At 41.2% G+C, this 23692-nt stretch overlaps 1 protein-coding gene across 5 annotated transcripts; it reads right to left on the reverse strand.

Moving 5' to 3' along the window:
• Positions 1-1394: 1394 nt before the first annotated feature.
• Positions 1395-22981, reverse strand: LOC135077949 (acid phosphatase type 7). Of its 5 annotated transcripts, none has more exons than XM_063972488.1 (11): positions 22781-22981; positions 22488-22601; positions 20707-20904; positions 19219-19340; positions 18355-18539; positions 13716-13916; positions 12999-13111; positions 10469-10604; positions 7446-7507; positions 6660-6751; positions 2900-3519 (listed from the first exon to the last, which is right to left on the reverse strand). In XM_063972488.1, the coding sequence occupies exons 2-11, from the start codon at positions 22591-22593 to the stop codon at positions 3421-3423; spliced, it is 1314 nt and encodes a 437-aa protein (XP_063828558.1). In that variant the 5' UTR covers positions 22594-22601; positions 22781-22981; the 3' UTR covers positions 2900-3420. The 5 variants fall into 5 exon arrangements, with proteins under 5 accessions (XP_063828559.1, XP_063828558.1, XP_063828556.1 ...); XM_063972486.1 differs by having other exon boundaries at positions 22730-22981; XM_063972487.1 differs by having other exon boundaries at positions 22719-22981.
• Between the last annotated feature and the right edge of the window lie 711 nt (positions 22982-23692).

Below are 23692 nucleotides of genomic sequence, written 5' to 3' on the forward strand. Positions count from 1 at the left end.
AATGTATTAAAACAGATCGAAATAACTAATAAGTTAGTATTCCCAGCTAAATTAGCGAATTTAGTTAAAATTGAACAGACCATAGAGTTAAAAGCATATTTTAAAGAAAGACAGATAACGTTTATTATGAGCATCCCCTTGGTTACACCCGACATATATAATTACTATAGAGTAATTCCTTTACCCATCCTTAATAAAAATAATATCACCACCATCCTTGCACCTAAATCCCCTTTTATCCTGGTACAAGAGGCGAAAACTTGGTCGCTCCCCTCACCATGCCAGGAGATCGATGAAAACCTTCACCTATGCAGAAATGTGGATACTACTACACAAGAACAGGACTTATGCACTTCAAGCTTAATGAAATCGGAAACTGACACTTCCATGTGCAAACCTATAGCCGTGGAAATCAATAACTTGTACATCAGATCTTTTTATGAAAACTGGTGGATTGTGTATTCCAGAAATCCGGTAACCCTGAAGGAAACCTGCAAGGGGGAAATCACGAGAAAACAACTTCGTGGCACTTACCTGATTGGAATGGACGGAGTATGCGATCTCCAAATACAAAAGGTAACTCTCAGACGACGCCACTCTGGAGCGAGAGGCTTCAAATACCATAAAACAGCAAAGATAAACTTACCTGAAGTAGCACAAGGCCCTGTTAACGCAGATGAAGTAAAACCCGTAAACTTGGACAACTTGCAGCTTTTGGCGTACGCGCTGAAATCTCCCGAAAAACAAGTGTTAAGTGATGCAGTGATAAACATAAAAAGTGTTAGTGTGGGCACGGTAATTTTGTATGTTATAATTGTGTTAGTTATAAGTATAGTTATATTTTATAAGATAAAGAAAATGTACCCAAATTTATGTAATCGAAACCCTCCGATTCCAATTAAGCAATCGGATGATTTCGAACTTAAGGAGGGAGGAGTTATGTCCTCCAACATGCCATCACGCATTATCCAAGTACCTAAATAAGCATTAAGATAACGAAATAAGCATATTAAGCATATCATATTACAATAACAACCTAAACTGCTGATGCTGAGTCGGAATAATTGAAATCAACATCCTGCAGTTCCCGGTAGACGCCTCACGCCACCGGACCGATAATCAGCCCTATATAAGGAGCCCGTGATGATGGTATGGATACATTAGATTCTAGGCTTCCAACTTCGAAGCACATTAGATTTTAGGCTTCCAACCTCGAAGCACATTAGATTTTAGGCTTCCCACTTCGAAGCACCTTAGGTTAGTTAGGCTAGTACCGTTCAATCGCTGAACACTTAGTTGTAATTTTGTACTTTATAACTTCATTAAAAATCATTGAAAGTTTAAAGTTGTAGTTTTTTTATAAAGTCTGCTCGCCGCACAAACTTGACTAGGTACCTATGTATTTTAGGCATTCAGTGAGGTTGATATCAAATTTCCACGAAAGTAAACAAAGTAACAGGTTTTGGACAAATTCAATTCAATTTCATGTACGGTATTTGCTTATGTGAAACAATGCAGTAAGTAATTTAATTTTTCACGAATGTTACTTTGTTTTAAAGACATCAACCTGTCTCTGTTGCCCAATCTTTGCTGTGAGAGAGGGGTGGATGGGTGGATGTAGATATTATGTTATGCCACTGAACTCAGGTTGTCATAAAAGTATTTTGATTGATAGCAATTTCTTAGGTATTTTTTTACAAAGCACTTATCTACTTCTTTACACCACTAGGGGCAAAACCAACACAGTTAAAATCCTAAAACACTTGTGACTAGTTGATGACATAGATAAACTTTGTTCATTTATGGCCATGTGCACACAGATAGAGGATGTGCATGTGCAGCATTAGCTTCACTACTATGTACTGGTCAACAGGTTTAAAACAATTTATTTATTTTTAAAGGACAACTTGTTTTTGATCAACCAAAACGCGTCTATTACCTGCCCGTCAAGATCTACTGAAACCTGGAATCAAATAATAATACATTAGATAGAAAAAACATAACCCTCCTTCTGGCGCAGTCGGGTAAATATTATACGACACTGAATTAAGAGTTAAACGTTCCTCACCTGTTCAATATTGATATGAGTCTTGTTGAATGCTTTGAACTTCGTGTAGCCGTAGTCCTGCGACCTGAATGCTGACCACTCGGATGGCTTGTCTGTTAAAAAAGTGAACAATTGGGCTACACTGAGTACAAGACACCATTACAGATTATAGGACGCCTTACAGAATTTACATGCAAACTCGCGTTTGTGTTTAATCGCAACTTGTATAGTCACATCAATAACAAAAGAAGGTTACCTGTATAATACAATCTAAAAATTGAGCGCAAATGTATTTATAAAGTAACATGTAAACTATCCCAACTTACGTGTGAAGTGGTCGCGGCCCTCGCGGCAGCCCGCCGAGCCCGTCACGAGGTGCACGGGAGCCCTACGCCACCAACAATCATTCATCAGTTGCAGAATCGACATTTTCATGTTATTCTTCTAGGTTAAATAAAAGGAATAAAATCATACATCTTCTAATGGGAATACAAGTTTTGGATATTTAGTGGTCTCGATTTCTGAAAGGAAAATTAAATTAAAGGGTGGGCATGAGTCGCTTAACGAAAGTGAGGCGAATGCGTACTCACACTGATGTAATATTTGAATACAGGACACAAAAACATACCAACCGAATTGAGAACCTCCTCCTTTTGTTGAAATCGGTTAATAACACATTCAAGGTCAAATTAACTACTTCGCTCTTGTTAAATGTCTGCAAGCGTCTGATAGCACTTATTATTAGGCCGACCGTGCAAGACGTCAACGCAGACAGTGTAGCCAGATACAAATCTTTGTGTTGATGGCCTCAACTCCCATTGAGCGACCTACACGCCGTAAGAAAACAACAACTGAGTCGGTAACCATTTTAATATGCATTACATGCCCGTAGACTACCTGTAATTAAACAGATGGTCACATCTAGGTACACAAAGTAAAATCAAGAAAAAGATCTTCACTTTCTTTGGAATATTACATACGTATTAAAATCATAAGAAATTTTAGTGTATAAAAATGAGATTCAAAACTTATCTTGGTAAGGCTAAACATGATTTAGATGATCTAAATTAGTTCTAATATAATAATATCACTTACTTATCACTGGTGCGAATATAAAATGCATTCGATTTGAAACAGTGAGAACACAATTAGAACTAACCACCAATGTAACATTATCACATTTAAGAAGATCCTTTACCTTCTTCTCATTTTTTCTTTTTTTTTTAATAGCACAGCTCTCCCATTTTTCTTTCAGAATAAGTGTTAGTGGGTTGGTTAATATCTAATAATAAGTCTAGTTAACTAAAAATATGGCCAAATAACATTAGGGACGCTATCTGACAGATAGCCCTTCGTGTTTGTTCTCAGCGGTGTTAGGGCCATGGCTGGTATCGCTGGTGCTTTTCCTTCACGAGCCAGAAGGAGTCAATGATGTCTCCCGCCTCTTTGCCGAGGGCGTGTTCAACCGACACCTGCAAATAACCAATAACACACGATATTCAACTCGTTATTGTGATTTTAAAAATAAATATTTCTCGTAGCTTCAAAATCTTGTTTGAAACGTTGAAAACAAATTGAGTTTGCGACCTGCAAGCCTAGGATGCGCGTCACGATAAACTTTTATCGAGGCATTTTATTCTTAATGCACAATAAGCACATACATTTTCACATCTTAAATCATCGATAAGATTTTATCAAAGCGCGCATCTTAGGCCAGCTGGTGACGTCATAACCTCATTGTCATAAATATAAAAAGATAAAAAGTAGATCAACTGACTAGAGTGCCAAGTACCCTACTATAGGTCAAGCGCTAGTGATTCAGTTAGTGCCTGAGGAATGGGAGCGGTACGGGAGGGTCTTTCTGAGACATCAAACGTCAGCGAGACTTCAGATATACTTCAAACTTGCATGCTTTGCCACGTCATCATATGTACGCATAGCTGGGCACCGTTAATCAAATAGTTAACTTCGTTAATCGTTAAACCGTTAATAAAAAAATTTACTTCGTTAAACGTTAAAACGTTACATTTAGCAAGATTTAACGCAAGTTAACGTTAATCGTTAATCCGTTAACACATGATAATAAAACGAAAAAAGTAATAGGCTAGTTTCCTAAAAAAGTTTTTTTAGTCCGTAATGTTTAATATCAAAAAATATAGGACACATATATTTTTATTTGTCAATCTAACAAATAATTACATAGTTATGGTGCGTTGAAGTTCCGCACGACGTCACAACGTGCGGCACTTTTATGCACGCATTGACGTCACGGGCCTCTTCTTATGAACTTTGGCGCGCTTTATCTCTTTAAATTTTCATTAGTTTGAAAAAGTGAAAAATACGTGTAGAGTATTTCTTGATAAGTTAACTGACGGACTAATTAAAACTCTTGCTTTTTGACCCAAGAAACATTCCTATTGTATGCAAGGTTCAAATAATTTCGAAAGCTTGTATCGCGCACGGAATTTATTCCTTTTTTTTTTTCGTTTTAATAGTAACAACTGCATTTAAGAATAAAACCTAGTTTTTAAAAAAGTATTTTATAATTTAATTTTACACTTTTTAGTAGTAGTAGTAGTAGACTAAGAGCTAGTGAACGCCAGACCTACGTAATTTTATAAAAGCTGAAAGTTTTTTTTAGCGTATGCTCCCAATATAGGATAGAATGTTGGTGAATCATAATGATTAGGTCATCGTGGCTTTAGCAGCTATCCTAAAAAAATTGTCTGGCAAGGAGTTGGAACTGTCAAAACTGTCTTGCTGATGAGGAAACTACTTCTAATTATTGCCCTAATATTTTAGCGATTATGGTAAAAATCAGCGTTTATGGTATAACGTAAGCCTAACTTTTACGGTGACTTTTTCTGTAAGTATATTCAATAGACTATAATTCTACTTACGTTATACCATAAAATCTGATTTTTATGTCTAATATTTGGGCAATGATTAGAAGTTGTTTCGACATCAGCCACACAGTTTTGACAGTTCCAACTCCTTGCCAGACAGTTTTTTTAGGATAGCTGCCAAAGCAACGATAATCCAAACTTCATAATCCACCAACATTCTAACCTATATTGGGAGCATACGCTGACAAACTTTCAGCTTTTATAAAATGACGTAGGTCTGGCGTTCACCAGCTTTTAGTCTATAGTATCTCAATCTCAGAGCCTTGGTTCAATTACAATGCAATTTAGCACCAAAGTGCTCGAAAAGACAAATCCAACAAACCCAAAGTCGATACGTTTCCACCGTTTCGTTTAGGAATTCCTATGGCCGCCTCCTGACTCCATCATCAGACCAGCTTAATGGTACCATAACATTGCATTTTCATCGTACTTACATAGGTATATCAAATTTCAGCTCAATCGGTTGAGAACTGGTCTTAAATTCAGTTGCAAGATTTGTCCCACACATACTAACAAGTCAATATAAAGCTTGTAAATAAATAAAAAAATTGCATTTTTATTTCGTTTCGTTCTGGTTGTACAAAAACTGTTATTTTGGGTTCTGGAAGTCCGAACGTACTTGTCAGAACGCGTTTTTCTAGTGTTTTTCAGCGTGCCTGCTTTATCTTTTTGGTAAATAGTTGGTACTGGATTAACGATTAACGGACTTAGGATAATTTAACGGAAGTTAACGAGTCCGTTAACATTTTTTAAAGTTAACTTAAAAGTTAATCCGTTAATAGAAATGTTAACTTCGTTAATTAACGATTAACGGATTAACGAGTTAATGCCCAGCTATGTATGTACGTCAATGTCACCCCTCCCATACCTCAGGCACTGACTGGGTTAAGAACTATAAGAGAGGTGCCACACGAGCGTTGCGGCTGCGACGCGTTATCGCAACGCAATTATTTCAACGCAGTAACTGCCACACGAGTAGGGTTGCCAGGCGTCCGGCTTTAGCCGGACATGTTTGGCTTTTTAGGGACTTGTCCGGCCTGTCCGGCCAAATATTGCCTTGTCCGGCCTGTCCGGCTTTTTATTTCGTTGCTGCGCCAGGCAAAAGTCGAGACTCAGAATCATATGAAGCGCACGCACCAGGATGTTGGTTAGCAACCGATGATGATAGTCACTCATGAGCTGACACTAATTGCACCCCCCCCCGTCACATGTCCGGCTTTTAGTTTACGGCCAAATGAAGCACAAAGTCCGGCTTTTGTGATTTTGGACCTGGCAACCTTACACACGAGTGCTACTTTGGCGCTGGGTCCGAGGCTATCTCCGAGGTCGCAGCGTTTGGTGTAGGATGTCTCAGTTTGATTTATCCCATAAAGGCGGTCTTTCTTGCACTAATTATATAAGATAATCTAAATCAATATCTTCCGCACTCATTTTGTTGACGATAATTTAAATACGCAACAACTGTCCTTCAGCAATTAAATACTGCGTTGCCGCTCCGTCGTTTCAACGCATCTCCCTTCCCCACCTCGTCTCCCTCCTCTCCTTGTGCGTTGCGTCGCCGTCCGTCATTTCAACGCATCGTGTGGCATATCGTTTTATATGTAGAACGACGAAGCGTCACCGCTCAGTCGACGCACAGCTAACGCACCGCACAGACAACGCCCGTGTGGCATCTTTTAGTTGAACGATAAACAAACAGAACGCACCTGTTCGATATAAATATGCGTGCGGTTGAGCACTGCGAGGCGCGTGTAGCCGTAGTCCTGCGAGCGGAACGCCGACCACGGCATCGGGTGCTCTGGGAATAAAGCAAATCATTAAAATAAATTATATGATTGAAATAAAGGGGAAAGTTTCATTTTAACTAAAATAGTAAGACACGGGTCTTAAGGCGACGTTTGTTAATGAGTTATCGTAACCGAAACGTCAAGCTGTGAGTACATAATGTAACGTTGCGTTAAGACCCGTGTCTTACTATTTTATTTTAAAGGGGAAAGTGCCTAAATGCGGGCGGCGTAAGGACCGGGCGTTGTGGAAATCCTTGGGGGGCCTTTGTCCATCAGTGGACGTCATTTGGCTGAAACGAACGAACGAATTCATTCTTCTCCTTTGTCCTATGTTAATGGCGATGAAATAGTGTTTAGTGCTATTATCCTTTATACATTGACAATGATGAAACCAACAAAATTAACTAATTAGCTCTATGCCAATAATGGCACATTAGTAACAGCTTCAATTTCGTAATCGCATTCCCACGTTAAGGAATCAGGTAAGTAGGTACATAAAATAATTTTCGTGATCGTTTTCTGAAAAATTGTTTTAGTATAAAAAAGTAATGCGACTACGGACTCGAATCTGAGAATGTTACTTTATCTAAGGGAGGGTGATGACTTAAAAATCTAGGGGGTGTCATGATTAATGTATTGAATAATATCGCGTTGAGAAACATGGTCTCTATTTAAATTGCATTGAATAAAAGTTTGAACACTCACTTTTGAAACCGTCGGTGCCCTCCCTGCATCCCGCAGAGCCGGTGACCAGGTGCACCGGAGCCCTAAAACACAGGAACATTCCTAATATTACGCTCTCATGCACTATAGGGCCACTTGCTTAACGCCAGACGAATTTTTACATGTTATAGGTATTATGTGTTAAGAAGGACATTAAGTTTTATCCAGACTCCAAAAGACCAACCCAACAGTAAATAAAAAGTAAAAGTGGTTGCCAATCGGCTTGAAAGCAAATAGTCCCCAAAGTGCGTCCAGCGTTAGAAGACACCCTGTATATTACTTTTCATTAAAGCTGACAACTGACAATAGTCAAAATCTTTCTCACTTGCATTCAAATGTCAGCTCTAGTGAAACTATTAGGCTGAGTTGCACCATCTAACTTTAACTTTAACAAACGTCAAAAATCTGTCAACTCCACACAAGAAACTCCGGTTACTGTTATAGTAAGTTGGTGCAACTCAGCCTTCATATGTCACAGGCAAGTTGTTAGTGAGCAAAAAGCTATATTGAATTTGTTAAGACTGCTGATTTTTTGAATTTTGAAATATAAAAGCGTTATGAGTATAAGTTTGCTATATTTACCTGAATAGGAATAAATGAGCAGTCTCGCTGGTTAGCCTTAAAATATCATACTTAATCTAACAGCCAAGGCCACACGGTTTGTTAATTCTACCAATTAAAAAGAACACACAAGAACGCAAGAAACCAAAAAGGGCATAAATATGCTGAAGTACGACACGTTTATAAGTATCCATTATAAGATAAGTCATTATAGATGTATTTTCGAAATCCGGGAGCGACCGTAAAGGGTTAGTATGAAAAAATAGATTATGTACGATGGTAACAAATATAATGGATTATGTGCCGCAGAACCGTACGCCGCCAAAAAAGCGTGAACGTCGCAAATCATTATGTCCCACGAAGTCGGTCAGCAGAAAGGAACGATCGCCAAACAGTCAAGGCTGATAATCACGCGACTGTAAGACCTCGTTCATGTCATCGCATTGTCCACCATCGACTGTGAGAATGCTCACGACCGTTCCTAGAAGTTTACCGGTTGGGTGTGAACCAGAAGTTAATTATGGAAAAGTCAATCAACTGCGTAACGCGCCCTCAGTCATAATGAGAATTGTATTCCCTCAGAGTCGGCAGCGGACAATACGTCAGTTTGAACGAGGCTTAAAGGCTTAATTTCCCCCTATACTAACGTTGGTCGTAAACGATACATCACTGAGCGGCCATAAACGCATCACTGACGTCGGCATTGCAATGCGGCGCCTCATGTACGTAATGTACTTACATTCGTGGGCTCTGCTGACTTACGCTATCAGCATAACCTCAAGCTTAAACCAATGAAGCTGGTTGGTTACTGACCATAAAGTTAATATACCTAATGGAATAGAGCAACAAAGAACTGTGCGAGCGAGATGTCGCTAGCAGCAACACTGTGTGATAAAAAGAGCCGTCGCCGTTACGTCAAACAGAACCGTTTTTTTTTTCAACTATTTGACAGTTCAGAGGCACTTAGTGGCACGCTGAAAATTTGAACTCTTAAGTGACTGAAATCGTGGATGTTTATGAGAAATACGGCCGAATACTGAAACGCCATTTAAATATTTGACGGCTTCTCAAATAGTTAAGCAGCTCCTAAACTTACATTTCGCATACTCAAAACAATATCTGAGCAGTTCTCAATTTGTAAGCACCTCTCAAATTAAGTTGCACTTAAACGCCACTCAAATGAATTTTCGCATACTGAAACGCCATTCAACGCTAAGCATTACTCAAACAACTGTCAAATCGTCTTAAGCAGCTGTTAAATTTGAGAGTGCTTGCCCGGTATCTTAAATCCTATTCTTATACCTAAATCGACCTAAATAGTGGTAAATAATGTGTGTCATCGTTATCATTTCTTTCGAGCCTTGAGGAAATACCTAGATCTAATCGCAGGAACGCAATAAGGCTGAACGCTATTGAAAAATATTATTATAATGACATGCAATTCCGAGCGAGGTTCCGCGTCTCTAAAGAAACGGTGTTGTTTCTGGATTCATAATTTGGAAGCTCTTTGAAACCCCTCACCAAACGCCATACAACCAGTGGACCAAATACTTATTATAACCCTACTGTTCTACGCAACGGGAAGTTATGAACGTGTACTAGGTGATATCTTCCACATCTAACAGCCAACTGTGCATCGTATAGTGCACGAAGTAACAACCAAAATAGCTGCTATGAAATCGCAATACATAAATATGCCTATTTCTGAGGAATAAGGGGACATCGCGTAGCAGCATTTCCAAGAGTTGTTGATTTGTCAATTTGATGCTCTGTCAACAATGATAAATGTCAATTGTGGTTACGTTTCGGTCCACGATCGCCACTTAATAGATTTCAACAATAAAAAGTATTACCTTTAAAATTATTTTTTTAATTAAATAAAAATGCAAGCATTAATTTTTTTATATGACAAAACGAGATTTATATATAATAGAAACTAAAAATAAACTGTTCTATGTTAAGTTGATTGAGTATATTTCCATAAAAGACAATACATAAACAAACGATGCTGCGTGTAATGGATAAAAAACGCAAAGTTATCATTTGTGTAAATGAAAACATACTTTTTTTGGTAAATGTTGCCATTATGTAAACATTTGAGAGCTGCTTAGCTGATCACGGCTTCAAATCCGTTGAGTGGCGTTTGAGAATACCATTTAAAATTGAAGGATACTTAAATTTAGGAGCCCGTCAGCTGAGTGAAAGATTTGAGTAGCGTTTCAGTATTCGGCCGATAGTGCTTCAAAAACGGGGTTACTGGTTCAGTGATTGATTTATTTTACAACACAGTGAAATAACCCGGACACTGACACACAAATGTCATCCAAAATCGGTTTCGTTTGACAGCTCGTGGTTGCTGCTCTATTCCGACGGAATATTAACTCTATGATAGGAACACGCGTGCAGGCCAGACCAGTCCGAGCGAGGCTGTCTCCTCTCCTGACCTGGGGTTGGTGTAGGGTTCCTGGAGGGAGCCGTTGTAGACCTGGTTGTCGTAGAGCGGCCACGTGCGCTCGTAGGAGTGCTCGTGCGCCCACACCGCTAGGTCCACGCCGAACTCTTGGAGGAGAGACTCCAAACCTGTCAAAGTCAAAATTCCTTTATTTGCATAGACTATTATTTATAGTGCTGTAAGCACAAATCGTCAAATATTTTGCTCTTATGAGCCTCGACATGTCTCATAATCTTTTTACCCTACCAGCGCTTCGAGACCAACATTTGGTAAGTGCCTGTCGGAGACATTCCAGATATAACTTAAATACAATGTATTTCATATTCGACTTCAATTAATATAATACACAGGTTAATAAACTTAGATAACGATGCGTCACACTTCATGCACCATTCTAAATGTACTTATAGGTGTGTGATACGGTTATTAAGATAATATTTGAAATGGAACGCTAAGCCCACAGTTCGAATTCGAAATCTTATATAATGGAAGTACTTATGCAAGTAAATAAAAAGTACTATTCTTTGTTGATACATTATTAAAACGTTGATAAAAGACGCGACCAGTAAACAAAACATAATAATGCGAGGAAGCTATCAAGTTACGATAAGATTAATAGATTTTTTTTATGCAGAACAAAGCAAGTAGGTATTTGACCGCAATCACACCTGATGATATTTTTATCAGTTAAGCTATTATTGCAATTTACACAAAAGAAAGTCAAGTAAGTCAAGACACAAAAGAAAGAGTAGTTTTTTTTTACAAAATGCTTCACCCTGAGCGAAGAAAACAAAGCATATGATAAAGAACATTAATTTATACCGAAAAGACAGAGGAACTCGGTGCGTGTGTACTGTTGAATTATTTAATTCCACTTTGGTGAAGAAAGTGGAATTTTTAGTGTCCTCATTTCACCTCGAAACCAAGTGACATCAACCAGGTGAACAAAGTGGTATAAACCTGTCTTGTCCTGCATAAATAAAATCTGTACTGTTGCTATTGCTACAGTACCCGGCTAAAGGAAACCAAGCCTTAACAGCAGATGATAAAGAACATTTTACCGAAGAGGCCGAGGAAGCCGGTGCGCGTGTACTCGAGGCTGCAGTACTCAAGGCTGCAGTCGTCGTTTGCTGCAGTACCCGGCTGAAGGGAACTGAGCCTTAGTGGCAGGTGTTAAGGTACAATACCGAAGAGGCCGAGGAAGCCGGTGCGCGTGTACTCGAGGCTGCAGTCGTCGCTGTTGCTGCAGTACCCGGCTGAAGGGAACTGAGCCTTAGTGGCAGGTGTTAAGGTACAATACCGAAGAGGCCGAGGAAGCCGGTGCGCGTGTACTCGAGGCTGCAGTACTCAAGGCTGCAGTCGTCGTTTGCTGCAGTACCCGGCTGAAGGGAACTGAGCCTTAGTGGCAGGTGTTAAGGTACAATACCGAAGAGGCCGAGGAAGCCGGTGCGCGTGTACTCGAGGCTGCAGTACTCAAGGCTGCAGTCGTCGTTTGCTGCAGTACCCGGCTGAAGGGAACTGAGCCTTAGTGGCAGGTGTTAAGGTACAATACCGAAGAGGCCGAGGAAGCCGGTGCGCGTGTACTCAAGGCTGCAGTCGTCGTTTGCTGCAGTACCCGGCTGAAGGGAACTGAGCCTTAGTGGCAGGGGTTAAGGTACAATACCGAAGAGGCCGAGGAAGCCGGTGCGCGTGTACTCGAGGCTGCAGTCGACTCGCTGTAGCTGCAGTACCCGGCTGAAGGAAACTGAGCCTTAGTGGCAGGTGTTAAGGTACAATACCGAAGAGGCCGAGGAAGCCGGTGCGCGTGTACTCAAGGCTGCAGTCGTCGTTTGCTGCAGTACCCGGCTGAAGGGAACTGAGCCTTAGTGGCAGGTGTTAAGGTACTAGAGATGGGTTATACTAGGTAAATTTGATACTAGGTGCACCTATTCCTAGTATTTATTAATACTCGATCCAAATACCTATTCCACCTAGTACGTAGTAATTTAGCATACTTGACGCGACTAGTGCGGACTAATCCACGTAATATGACTTTAAAATACATTTTTTTTTAAAAGATACAACCGTAGTATGAATAATGCAATTTGAAATTGAATAATAATTCCTCCTTTCATACTTCAACAGGCTTAGGACTGCCAATTTAAAAGTTGGCGTATTTAAAAGATATCAATTTCATAAAAATATTTACATATTTTTTCTTATTTACATGAATATGGTTTGACTACGTTTGTGTGCGTTTGCTTCGTCGCGCTCAAATTTGTTTGGTCAGACAGAGACGGAGTGAATCTCTACGTTCGCACATAAGCTTAGCGAGAAATACTAGGTGCGCGTAATACACGACTACGGATTACGCAATAATAACCTCTATTACTTTGATGATAGGGTCGGAAATCGTGTAATTTATAAAATACTAGGTGGATCAAGTATTTAAAAAATTGGAATAGGTGCCGCCTAGTACTGTAAAATACCTAGTGTGTGGATCTGTTCTAGTAAATACGTCTCATCTCTATAAGGTACAATACCGAAAAGGCCGAGGAAGCCGGTGCGCGTGTACTCCAGGCTGCAGTCGACGTCGTCGCTGTTGCTGCAGTACATCGGCCGGTGCCCGAACACCACGATCCACGGGTGCTTGGCTCTGCAAACATTGTTTACTAACAGTTGGTGGACTATCATCATTTCGACCAAAGGACATCCACTGTCAAACATAGGCTTCCCCAAATGAGTTCCAGATTGGCCGGCTACATCCAGCGCAATCCTACAACCTTTTTAAGGTCATCTAGTGTCCTCATTTCTGATTCGATCTCGTAAGGAAACACCGATTGTCAACACAAATAACAGTGCACAATGGTTACGGGACTTTCGGTTGCCGCATCGCTGTTGATGGATACAGACTGGATACAGACAACCTCAAAATTTTCTATCAATTAAAGGGAGTAGAAGTCAGATTATGATCAAATACCCGCGGCTTCACCCGCGTGAAATTTAGTTGTCACAGATCGTCATAAATTATAGCCTATATGTTATTCTGGGTTATAAACAATAAAGTAAAGTTTCATCAAAATCCGTTCAGTAGTTTTTGCGTGAAAGAGTAACAAACATCTAGACATCCAAAAAAACTTTCGCATTTATAATATTAGTAGGATATCATTGCTTGGTGTCAAACATAATTACAATTAAAATAAGGGATCGATGTTCGATGTTCATATAGCAGGTCAATAACAAACAAAAAATCAACAAACCTGTTAGCCGGCTTGGCCGCGTTGGCGAGGTCCCTCTTGAGCCAGTCGTACTGGTTGACGATGAGCTTGAGCCCGTTCTCCGTGAAGTAGTAAACTTCAGTAGAAATGGACACGAAGTGCACGGGGCCCACGTCGAAGCTGTAGTACAGGTTCGCCTCCGCGCCCGGCATCGAGAACCGCGCGGAATAGTGGGAGAAGTTGCTGGAAGGGCGCAATTTATTCTTCAAATGAAATGATGGATTGAGAGCACGTTGTAACTATATGCCTACAGTTCCGCTAGTTAGGTTTAGGTATAATTTACACCAAAGCGGAGAGCAAACAAGAGATGTGTTTTCCGGGAAGTGATTGCTCCATAATATTGCGGATAGCTTCGGTGGATACGCTTTAGCTGATGGCTTCTCGTCTCCACTTCGGACATCTTTGCTTTGGTGGAGTCCGGGCCTTAAAGTTACAGCAGGCACACAAGCTACTTTTGACATCAGTGATCGGCGATTTAGCCGCTTTTTAAAAGCTACATGCAGCGACTACACATTCCACACTATTGAGTCGCTTTGTGGAAGCTCGACGCAGCGATAACAGTCGCTAAAACACGCGATTTCAATAGCATTCGAACGTAAGATATGAAGTCGCTAAATCGTGATGGTGCGTTAATCGGAAAATGACTGATGCTAAAAGCAGCAAGTCTGCTGCATGACAGACATTCATATAAATAGGTGGCGACAGCGAATGTTACAGGCGGTTGAGACTTGACTCACTAGGCACTCTCGTGGTTGCCCGGGTAGGGCAGACGATCGTTGGAAGGGAGGGAGAGAGAAATGGGGAGAGAGCGGGGTAAAAACGCTTTTGAAAAGCCCATCTGTAAAAAATAAAGTACAGTAGAATCCGTTTAGTACGACGTCGCTTATAACGACCAATCGCTTTTAGGGATTCATATTTTTGATTTGGTTGGTTGATTTGTTGAGAAATAACGTAAAAAATGTCTTTTTAGTACGATGTCCAGGTAGTACGACGTAATATCATCTGATTCTCCGTCGTTATAATCTGATTCTACTGTACTTCTATAACTTTTAAGACACTCACTCAGCGCTCTCGTGGTTGCCGGGGCAGGTCATGTAGGCAGGCGACGGTCGCTGGTGCTAGAGTGCGATTAAGCGAGAGAGAGTGAAAGGGAGACAGAGAGAGAGAGGTATAAAAGCGCTTTTTAAAAGCCTATTATAATGAAAAATAAATTACTTTCCCAACTTTTAAGACACTCACTAGACGCTCTCGTGGTTTCCGGGGTTAGCAGGTCATGTAGGGCAGGCGGCGGTGGCTAGTTCTAGATTGCGATTAAGCGAGAGTGAGAGAAAGGTGTAAAGGCGCTTTTTAAAAGTCTAAATGACTTTAAAACACTCACTAGGCGCTCTCGTGGTTGCCGGGGCAGGTCATGTAGGGCAGGCGCGGTCGCTGGTGCTAGAGTGACATTAAGTGAAAGAGAGAGAGAAAGGGAGTCAGAGAGTGTGAGAGAGAGGTGTAAAACCGCTTTTTTAAAGTCTAAGACACTCACTCAGCGCTCTCGTGGTTGCCGGGGCATGTCATGTAGGCAGGAGACGGTCGCTGGTGCTAGCAAAGTAAATACAAATGAGTAAGTCATCTTCATAGAAACGCACCGAGCGCGGTTTGTATGTGAGCGCGCCAATATACGTATGCGGCGCGCACGCACACACTGACAAAATTCGGCGCAACCACGACTGGCTCCCCGCTAATCCCCGCTCAATTTTGTCAGTGTGTGCGTGCGCGCCGCATACGTATTGGCGCGCTCACATACAAACCGCGCCCGTGCGTTTCTGTGAAGATGACCTACTCATTTGTATTTACTCTGGTGCTAGAGTGCGATTAAGCGAGAGAGAGAGAGAGAGGTGTAAAACCGCATTTTTAAAGTCTAAATGACATTTAAGACACTCACTCAGCGCTCTCGTGGTTGCCGGGGCAGGTCATGTAAGCAGGAGACGGTCGCTGGTGCTAGTACGATTTAGCAAGAGAGCGAGAGAGAGAGAGAGAGGTGTAAAAGCGCTTTTCAAAAGCCTATTAAAACTATTTTTATAACTTAAGGCACTCACTAGGCGCTCTCGTGGTTGCCAGGGCAGGTCATGTAGGGCAGGCGCGGTCGCTGGTGCTAGAGTGCGATTAAGCGAGAGAGAGAGAGAGAGAGAGAGAGAGAGAGAGGTGTAAAACCGCTTTTTTAAAGTCTAAATGACATTAAAGACACTCACTAGGCGCTCTCGTGGTTGCCGGGGCAGGTCATGTAGGTAGGAGACGCTCGCTGGTGCTAGTACGATTAAGCGAGAGAGAGAGCAAGAGAGCGAGAGAGAGGTGTAAAAGCGCTTTTCAAAAGCCTATTAAAACTATTTTTATAACTTAAGGCACTCACTAGGCGCTCTCGTGGTTGCCAGGGCAAGTCATGTAGGGCAGGCGCGGTCGCTGGTGCTAGAGAGAGACTGGGCGAGAGAAACGTATAAAAGCGCTTTTCAAAAGCCTATAAGCAGAAAATAAACGACTTTTATAACTTAAGACACTAGGCGCTCTCGTGGACGTGGTTGCCGGGGCAGGTCACGTAGGCAGGAGACGGTCGCTGGTGCTAGTACGATTTAGCAAGAGAGCGAGAGAGAGAGAGAGAGGTGTAAAAGCGCTTTTCAAAAGCCTATTAAAACTATTTTTGAAGATGACCTACTCATTTGTATTTACTCTGGTGCTAGAGTGCGATTAAGCGAGAGAGAGAGAGAGAGGTGTAAAACCGCATTTTTAAAGTCTAAATGACATTTAAGACACTCACTCAGCGCTCTCGTGGTTGCCGGGGCAGGTCATGTAAGCAGGAGACGGTCGCTGGTGCTAGTACGATTTAGCAAGAGAGCGAGAGAGAGAGAGAGAGGTGTAAAAGCGCTTTTCAAAAGCCTATTAAAACTATTTTTATAACTTAAGGCACTCACTAGGCGCTCTCGTGGTTGCCAGGGCAGGTCATGTAGGGCAGGCGCGGTCGCTGGTGCTAGAGTGCGATTAAGCGAGAGAGAGAGAGAGAGAGAGAGAGAGAGAGGTGTAAAACCGCTTTTTTAAAGTCTAAATGACATTAAAGACACTCACTAGGCGCTCTCGTGGTTGCCGGGGCAGGTCATGTAGGTAGGAGACGCTCGCTGGTGCTAGTACGATTAAGCGAGAGAGAGAGCAAGAGAGCGAGAGAGAGGTGTAAAAGCGCTTTTCAAAAGCCTATTAAAACTATTTTTATAACTTAAGGCACTCACTAGGCGCTCTCGTGGTTGCCAGGGCAAGTCATGCAGGGCAGGCGCGGTCGCTGGTGCTAGAGAGAGACTGGGCGAGAGAAACGTATAAAAGCGCTTTTCAAAAGCCTATAAGCAGAAAATAAACGACTTTTATAACTTAAGACACTAGGCGCTCTCGTGGACGTGGTTGCCGGGGCAGGTCACGTAGGCAGGAGACGGTCGCTGGTGCTAGAGTGCGATTAAGCGAGAGAGAGAGAGAAAGGGAGACAGAGAGAGAGAGGTATAAAAGCGCTTTTTAAAAGCCTATTAGTGAAAAATAAATTACTTTCCCAACTTTTAAGACACTCACTAGACGCTCTCGTGGTTTCCGGGGTTAGCAGGTCATGTAGGGCAGGCGGCGGTGGCTAGTTCTAGATTGCGATTAAGCGAGAGTGAGAGAAAGGTGTAAAAGCGCTTTTTAAAAGTCTAAATGACATTTAAGACACTAACTATGCGCTCTCGTGGTTGCCAGGACAGGTCATGTAGGGCAGGCGCGGTCGCTGGTGCTTAGAGTGCGATTAAGCGAGAGTGAGAGAGAGGTGTAAAAGCGCTTTTTAAAAGTCTAAATGACATTTAAGACACTCACTATGCGCTCTCGTGGTTGCCAGGACAGGTCATGTAGGGCAGACGCGCGGTCACTGGTGCTAGAGTGCGATTAAGCGAGAGAGAGAGAGAAAGGGAGACAGAGAGAGAGAAAGGTGTAAAAGCGCTTTTTAAGTCTAAATGACATTTAAGATACTCACTCAGCGCTCTCGTGGTTGCCGGGGCAGGTCATGTAAGCAGGAGACGGTCGCTGGTGCTAGTACGATTTAGCAAGAGAGCGAGCGAGAGAGAGAGAGAGGTGTAAAAGCGCTTTTCAAAAGCCTATTTAAATTATTTTCAACCGACTTCAAAAAAGGAGGAGGTTCTCAATTCGACCCGTATGTTTTTTTTTTTTTCTATGTTTGTTACGCGATAACTCCGCCAATTATGAACCGATTTGAACAAATCTTTTTTCGGCGTATAGGTAATACCTACCTCAAGGGTGGTCCCATTTAAATTTAATAATAGAAAAAACAACCCCCAAGGGTGGAAAATTGGGGATGAACTTTTTTATACGCAATATCTCCGCCGATTATAAATCAATTTGAACGATTATTTTTTTGTTGAATAGGTATTATCAAAAGGGTGGTTTCATGCGAATTTGAAGAAAATATTTCACCCCCAAGGGTGGAAAATTGGGGATGAACTTTTTTATACGCAATATTTTTAATTTTTAGTTTTTTTTTTGTGTTCACGCATTTGAAGTCGGTTTTATTTTTTTTAAAAGTTAATTACCTATGTTTATTATAACTTAAGACACTCACTAGGCGCTCTCGTGGTTGCCAGGGCAGGTCATGTAGGGCAGGCGCGCGGCGACAGGCTGCAGCTTGCGCATGAAGGCGTCTCCCACGCGGCCCTCCTGCTCGTTCATGTCGTACGCGAAGTCGCCCACGTGCAGGATCATGTCGTACTTGTCCTGCTCCACGTCCTTCTTCAGGAATGGGAGCGACTGCCGGCAATTGGATACGTCTTAAGGTATACCTTTTTATTTGGGTAGTAAGGTTTATACCCATCAAAAACATTCTGTTAAAAACTAGCCAAGTCTCGATGGGCACTGCCGGGCCCCCAGATTGAAATCGAAAGATATTTTGGATCATACGTAAAGACAATTTCTTGTCCTTCATTGATCGGATTTTTATTGGCGGTAAGCTGTAAATCTTGGCTACACAGGAGTTGTTAGCAGTGAGAGCAAGGACTTTCCCACCTAATCCAAAATTAGTAAAAGAAAATTGAGTGCTTTCACATTCTGGCGACTTTAGCAGTGCTACCGCGAGACAGAAACGCGCTGGTAATTTTATACGCGGCAGCGGCTTTTAAGGGTTCCATAGCCAAATGGCAAAAGACGGAACCCTTATATTTTATAGTGTGAAAGCAGGCATTCGCTGCTATCGCGTTTCTGATGCCCGTAAAAGAGGTTTGAGCACCGGTTTCCACCAAAGCGGAGCGGAGCAGGGAAGTGTGTTGAATAACCAATCAGATTTAATTTATTCCCACTTCTCGTCTCCTCTCCGCCGCCGCTGTCAAATTCTATTCTATAGAACAATTTGACGGCTCAACACTTTTCCGCTCCGCCTACGCGCCTTGGTGGAAGCCGGGCCTAACTCCACGCACAGTGACGTGGTACTCACCAAGGAGTTGTTGACGCCCATGTCTCCGTAGAGCGCCAGGCGCAGCACCCAGTCCTCGCCCGCGGGCGGCGTCTTGAACGACAGCAGCCCCGACGGCGCCGCCGCCGACCCCACCATGTACTCTGCAAACGACGACCATTTCAGCAACGGTCTACTGCTAACCTTATTATTTATGTATGTATATTTTATGCAGTATAGGTTAGTGTCCGTGACTCTCACTCGGCATGGGGCACACTGAAAACCAGCGTCGTGGCCTCCCTCACCGGGGGCCACGGCATATGCTGAGTGGGGTCCCATTGCGATGGGCATCGCTGTGCGACAGGGTGGCACTGCTTAGTTTACTTGCTCATTCATTGTATGTTTTATGTCACCTCTGTCTTATTTGCTTTTTTTTTATTTTACCTCTTTTGTCTTTTGTGATGTCCATGGCAATAAATGTTTCTTTCTTTCTAACCAAATAACTTGTAGGGAGTCAAGAAGTGTGGCGCGGTGGAGTGCAATCTGCCTTAGGCAGCCGCAATTCCGCGCACACCTCCCGCGATTTGGCAAGTAAAACCGCAAGGTTGGTATGGCCATGGGTGGTGGTGGGTTGCTAACTAAAGACCTCCACCAAGGATTTCCACAACTACCGGTCCTGCTATGCGTTGTGTGCATCCAGGTGCTTCGCTGGTGTGACCTTCACCAGATCGTTGATCCATCGTGTGGTATTTTAACTGTCTGTTGCTACTTGGCGCCTGTATGGAAATCAAATTTTGAACGGCGAGATCGCTTTTCTTCGATTGCGATGGCGAGATTGAAGTTCTATCAAACAGTTTTTTTCCGGATTTATGTTTGCTGCGCTCTATGACCATTATTTATTCACTTTGACTCAATAGCAAAAGCTCCTTGATCAAGCAAAAGTTACAAAAAATAAACTTAAGTTAACGGCACGCAATACACAGATAAAGATTGTAGAACAAATGGAAACATTTATTTGTAAAACATAGTTGACATAGATTTGCTAAACTGATGACCTAGATGCCCACGCCCGAGATAATAATAATCACTCGCCGTTTTTACAATGCAAGAATAATAACTAAACACAACTGATAAGAAGTTTGTTATACCAGTGTTACTAGATTACTTTATTCTTTCATAGTGCTTGCATTTGACTGCGGCCTTCTGCATTTCAATGTGCTTGGTACAAAATCCTCTTATTTTTGGGTTAGGGAATAGGTAAAAAATACATACAAGAATTATTATTTTTGTTTTCCATGTTTTAAGTCATGTAGGTACTGTAACTAACATGATATTCACATTAAATTTCCTTGTTATTCAGACGTTACAAATCCACACAATACAAATTTTGTCTTTTGTTTTTGGTTCACAGCTACTCAAGCTAGACCTAATCTGGAAAAACTTTAAACTTTGCCCCTACTGGGAAATGAATATGGAAAAACTGGATCTGAGACAGTCCATCTTACTTACTACAAAAGTGGTTAAACTCACGGTATCGAGTGTCGAACTTGAGGTTTGCAAGCGTAGCTCGGTGGATCCACTGCGGCCTCTTCATCTTGCCCCCATCCACAAACACTTTGCTGAATCCTGTGACCTTTGACCAGTGCGGCGTGCCATTGACTCTATAAATAACTCTGGACTCTGTATCATTGAATGTCGACCATGTCACCACTATATCATTTGTTTTTTCTGAAAACATAAAGTATGTGGCTCAATAAAAGTGCAAATGACAAAGTTCTTGTCACAAAAAAAATATTACAGTCCACTTAGTATGGATAGGTAGTAATATAGATTTGTAAGATATAGTCAGGCTAAAGTCAGGTGAGTGTAAGTGCCATTAAAATCTTGAGTCCTGACTCCAGACCAATAGAAATAAGAAACTAACATTCTACACTAGACAAGGATATTAATATTACGAGGAATGAAATGGGAACATTATTATTTACATAGCAGCCCAGTATGTGATAGTGATAATGTAATGAGGCTAATCATGTTTTGAACAAATTGTTATTATGAGTTAAACACCTAATCACAACTTACTAATAAATAATTTTACATGCTATAAAATTTTAAATTTAGAGAGTACCTAAGTATAATTAATTAGGTTGATTACTGGTGGTTTTAAGTTTGATAAAATGAAATATGAACCAGATAAATATTGGCTTGTTTTTGAATACCAAAAGGACAGTGCCAATCCATGTATGGAAGTTGGACCAAGTGCTGCCCAGAATTAAACCATAGTGCATTTTGTTCCTCAGGCCAATACTAATTTGTAAACCGGAGCGCACTGAAATCTATCCCTGGACTTAAGAGAAAAAAAAGAGTTTTATTTTGAATTATTTACGTACAAAATATCATCGATGTATGCGTACTACGCATAAGATTTCGCGATTGTGGCATTAAATAACACTCACTATGTTGAAGTTAACCATACTGCATCCGTACACCTTACTTTAGTACGACTTCGACATTCTTTATAAGCGATCAAGCGCTGTTGCAGTGGTTTGGTTACTTGACAGAAATTAATTATTTCCAAAATGGAGCAAGAAGTTTTAGCTTACAATAACTTCAATAATCGATTGTAATACACCAATAAATTGATTTTTTGCAAGGATAGACAACTAAAACTTCTTGCTTCATTTTGGAAATAATGAATTTCTGTCAACTTACCAAACAATTAAAACAGCGCTAGATCGTTTATAAAGAATGTCTAAATCGCACTAAAGTAACGTGTACGGATGCAGTATGGTTAAGTTCAACATAGCGAGTGTTATTTAATGCTACAATCGAATATCGAAATATTATGCGTAGTACGTATACATCGAAGATATTTTGTATGTAAATAATTCAAAACAAAACTCTTTTTTTCTCTTAACTCCAGGTATAGATTTCAGTGTGCTATGGTTAACACATTAGTATAGGCCTGAGGAACAAAATGCACTATGTGTTAATCCTGGGCAGCACTTGGTCCAGACCCTGGCACTATCCTTTGTTTTATTATTTAAAAAAAACATAGCTAACCCTACCCTCTGACCGGTTTTTATAATTATTATAATTAAAATCATACCCAGTTCTGACCCAGAAATTAAAGGAGAAATAAAAGAGGCGGTCAGAGGGTAGGAGTGTATAAATGTTTTTTCTTTTATACCTAGACGGTATTTGTTTGTTTCTCTTGTTCTTGATTACACATTACGAGACCAGAACAACTAAAACAGGTACTCAATCTCAAATACTCTAGTACTTGTAAAGTAGTAGAAAATTAGTGAATTTACCTCCAAAGGATATGTGGATTTGCTCCGGCTGAAGATAATTGGAGTCCAAATCGACAGTTTTGGCCCATGATACCCCAAAGAGAAACAGTAACAAACACAATCTCATGTTTTACGCTGAAAACAACGAAAATAAATTATTACTAAGTAGGTACAAGCTAACAACAAAAGCGTTTCGCACTTGAGAGAGTGATGTCAGCGACTGAACGACTGTGTGTGTAATTAGTTTATTACGTATCCACAACCATTCAGGCGATTTAAACAGTTGTTTGTTTGAAATTATGAAGATTGATTACGCAAAACAAGGCAGGCGATAAACCGCAATATAGTTCCAAAATACTGGACTGTCCTGTCGATGACATTGACAGTGGGGCGCCACCGTCAATACCGGATCGCTGGTTCAGATTTTTGCCATGTTGGAAACCATATAGTTGAACGATGGTAGCGCCCCCCTGTCATTGAGTTTGGTGGGACAGTTCAGCGTGGGTCATCTATACAACAAACCCACAGATTTGGATACACAGATATGGATTAGAGTAGATACAGCAAGTTGATCGTCAAAGCGTGCCATTCCGATATGTCCAAATGGACATACATGGTCGAGTGATGTTCATGTAATCCGATTACAACAATCGGTTACGATGATTTTACGAGGACAGTAGTACGAACACGGTAGAAAGAAGAAATTATTTACGGATTGAGAATTATAATTAACAGCACAAGTAACAAATAATTAATTAGAATAAAGTAGCAGTAGAAGAAGTATAAAGTAGCATTGTTTTTAATACATATCCTGCGATGTACTCTTTAAGAGTTAAAACCATGGTCCCTGTATGTGGTGCACTCATACCGATCCCAAGGAACCGTACTTACTCATAACAATAAGACACACACTGATGCATGTGTCGGCGCCGGACACAGATGCTGCAAATTATTATTGATGATTAATAGTACCAATCTTAATATTATGTTATCTGTAGAAATCTGTAGAGCAGAAGGTTTGTGATTCCTAAACGTAGTAACACCCGACTGATGCGCAGAAAAAGATAACTGTCAATCAGTTGTGTCATGTCAAGTGTGAGCAGGCGGCTGCGAGGTTATCTTGGAAAGCGTGTTGAGTTTGGTGGAACGTTAAATTGTAGGAAAAGTGGTTGTCAACCATCCAAGATATTATCTCCTTGCCCGTTAACCCACGCCAATGGAGATTC

The sequence above is a fragment of the Ostrinia nubilalis genome, chromosome 14 (assembly GCF_963855985.1).
Source record: "Ostrinia nubilalis chromosome 14, ilOstNubi1.1, whole genome shotgun sequence".
Taxonomy (NCBI): domain Eukaryota; kingdom Metazoa; phylum Arthropoda; class Insecta; order Lepidoptera; family Crambidae; genus Ostrinia; species Ostrinia nubilalis.

Coding starts and splice junctions, on each gene's coding strand:
- LOC135077949 (XM_063972488.1), bottom strand. CDS start 22,593: ATGAGATTGTGTTTGTTACTGTTTCTCTTTGGGGTATCATGGGCCAAA. Junction 13,917..18,354: donor GGCAACCACGAGAGCGCCTA/GTGAGTGTCTTA, acceptor GCGCCCTTCCAG/CAACTTCTCCCACTATTCCG. Junction 10,605..12,998: donor CGGCTTCCTCGGCCTTTTCG/GTATTGTACCTT, acceptor TGACTTTGACAG/GTTTGGAGTCTCTCCTCCAA.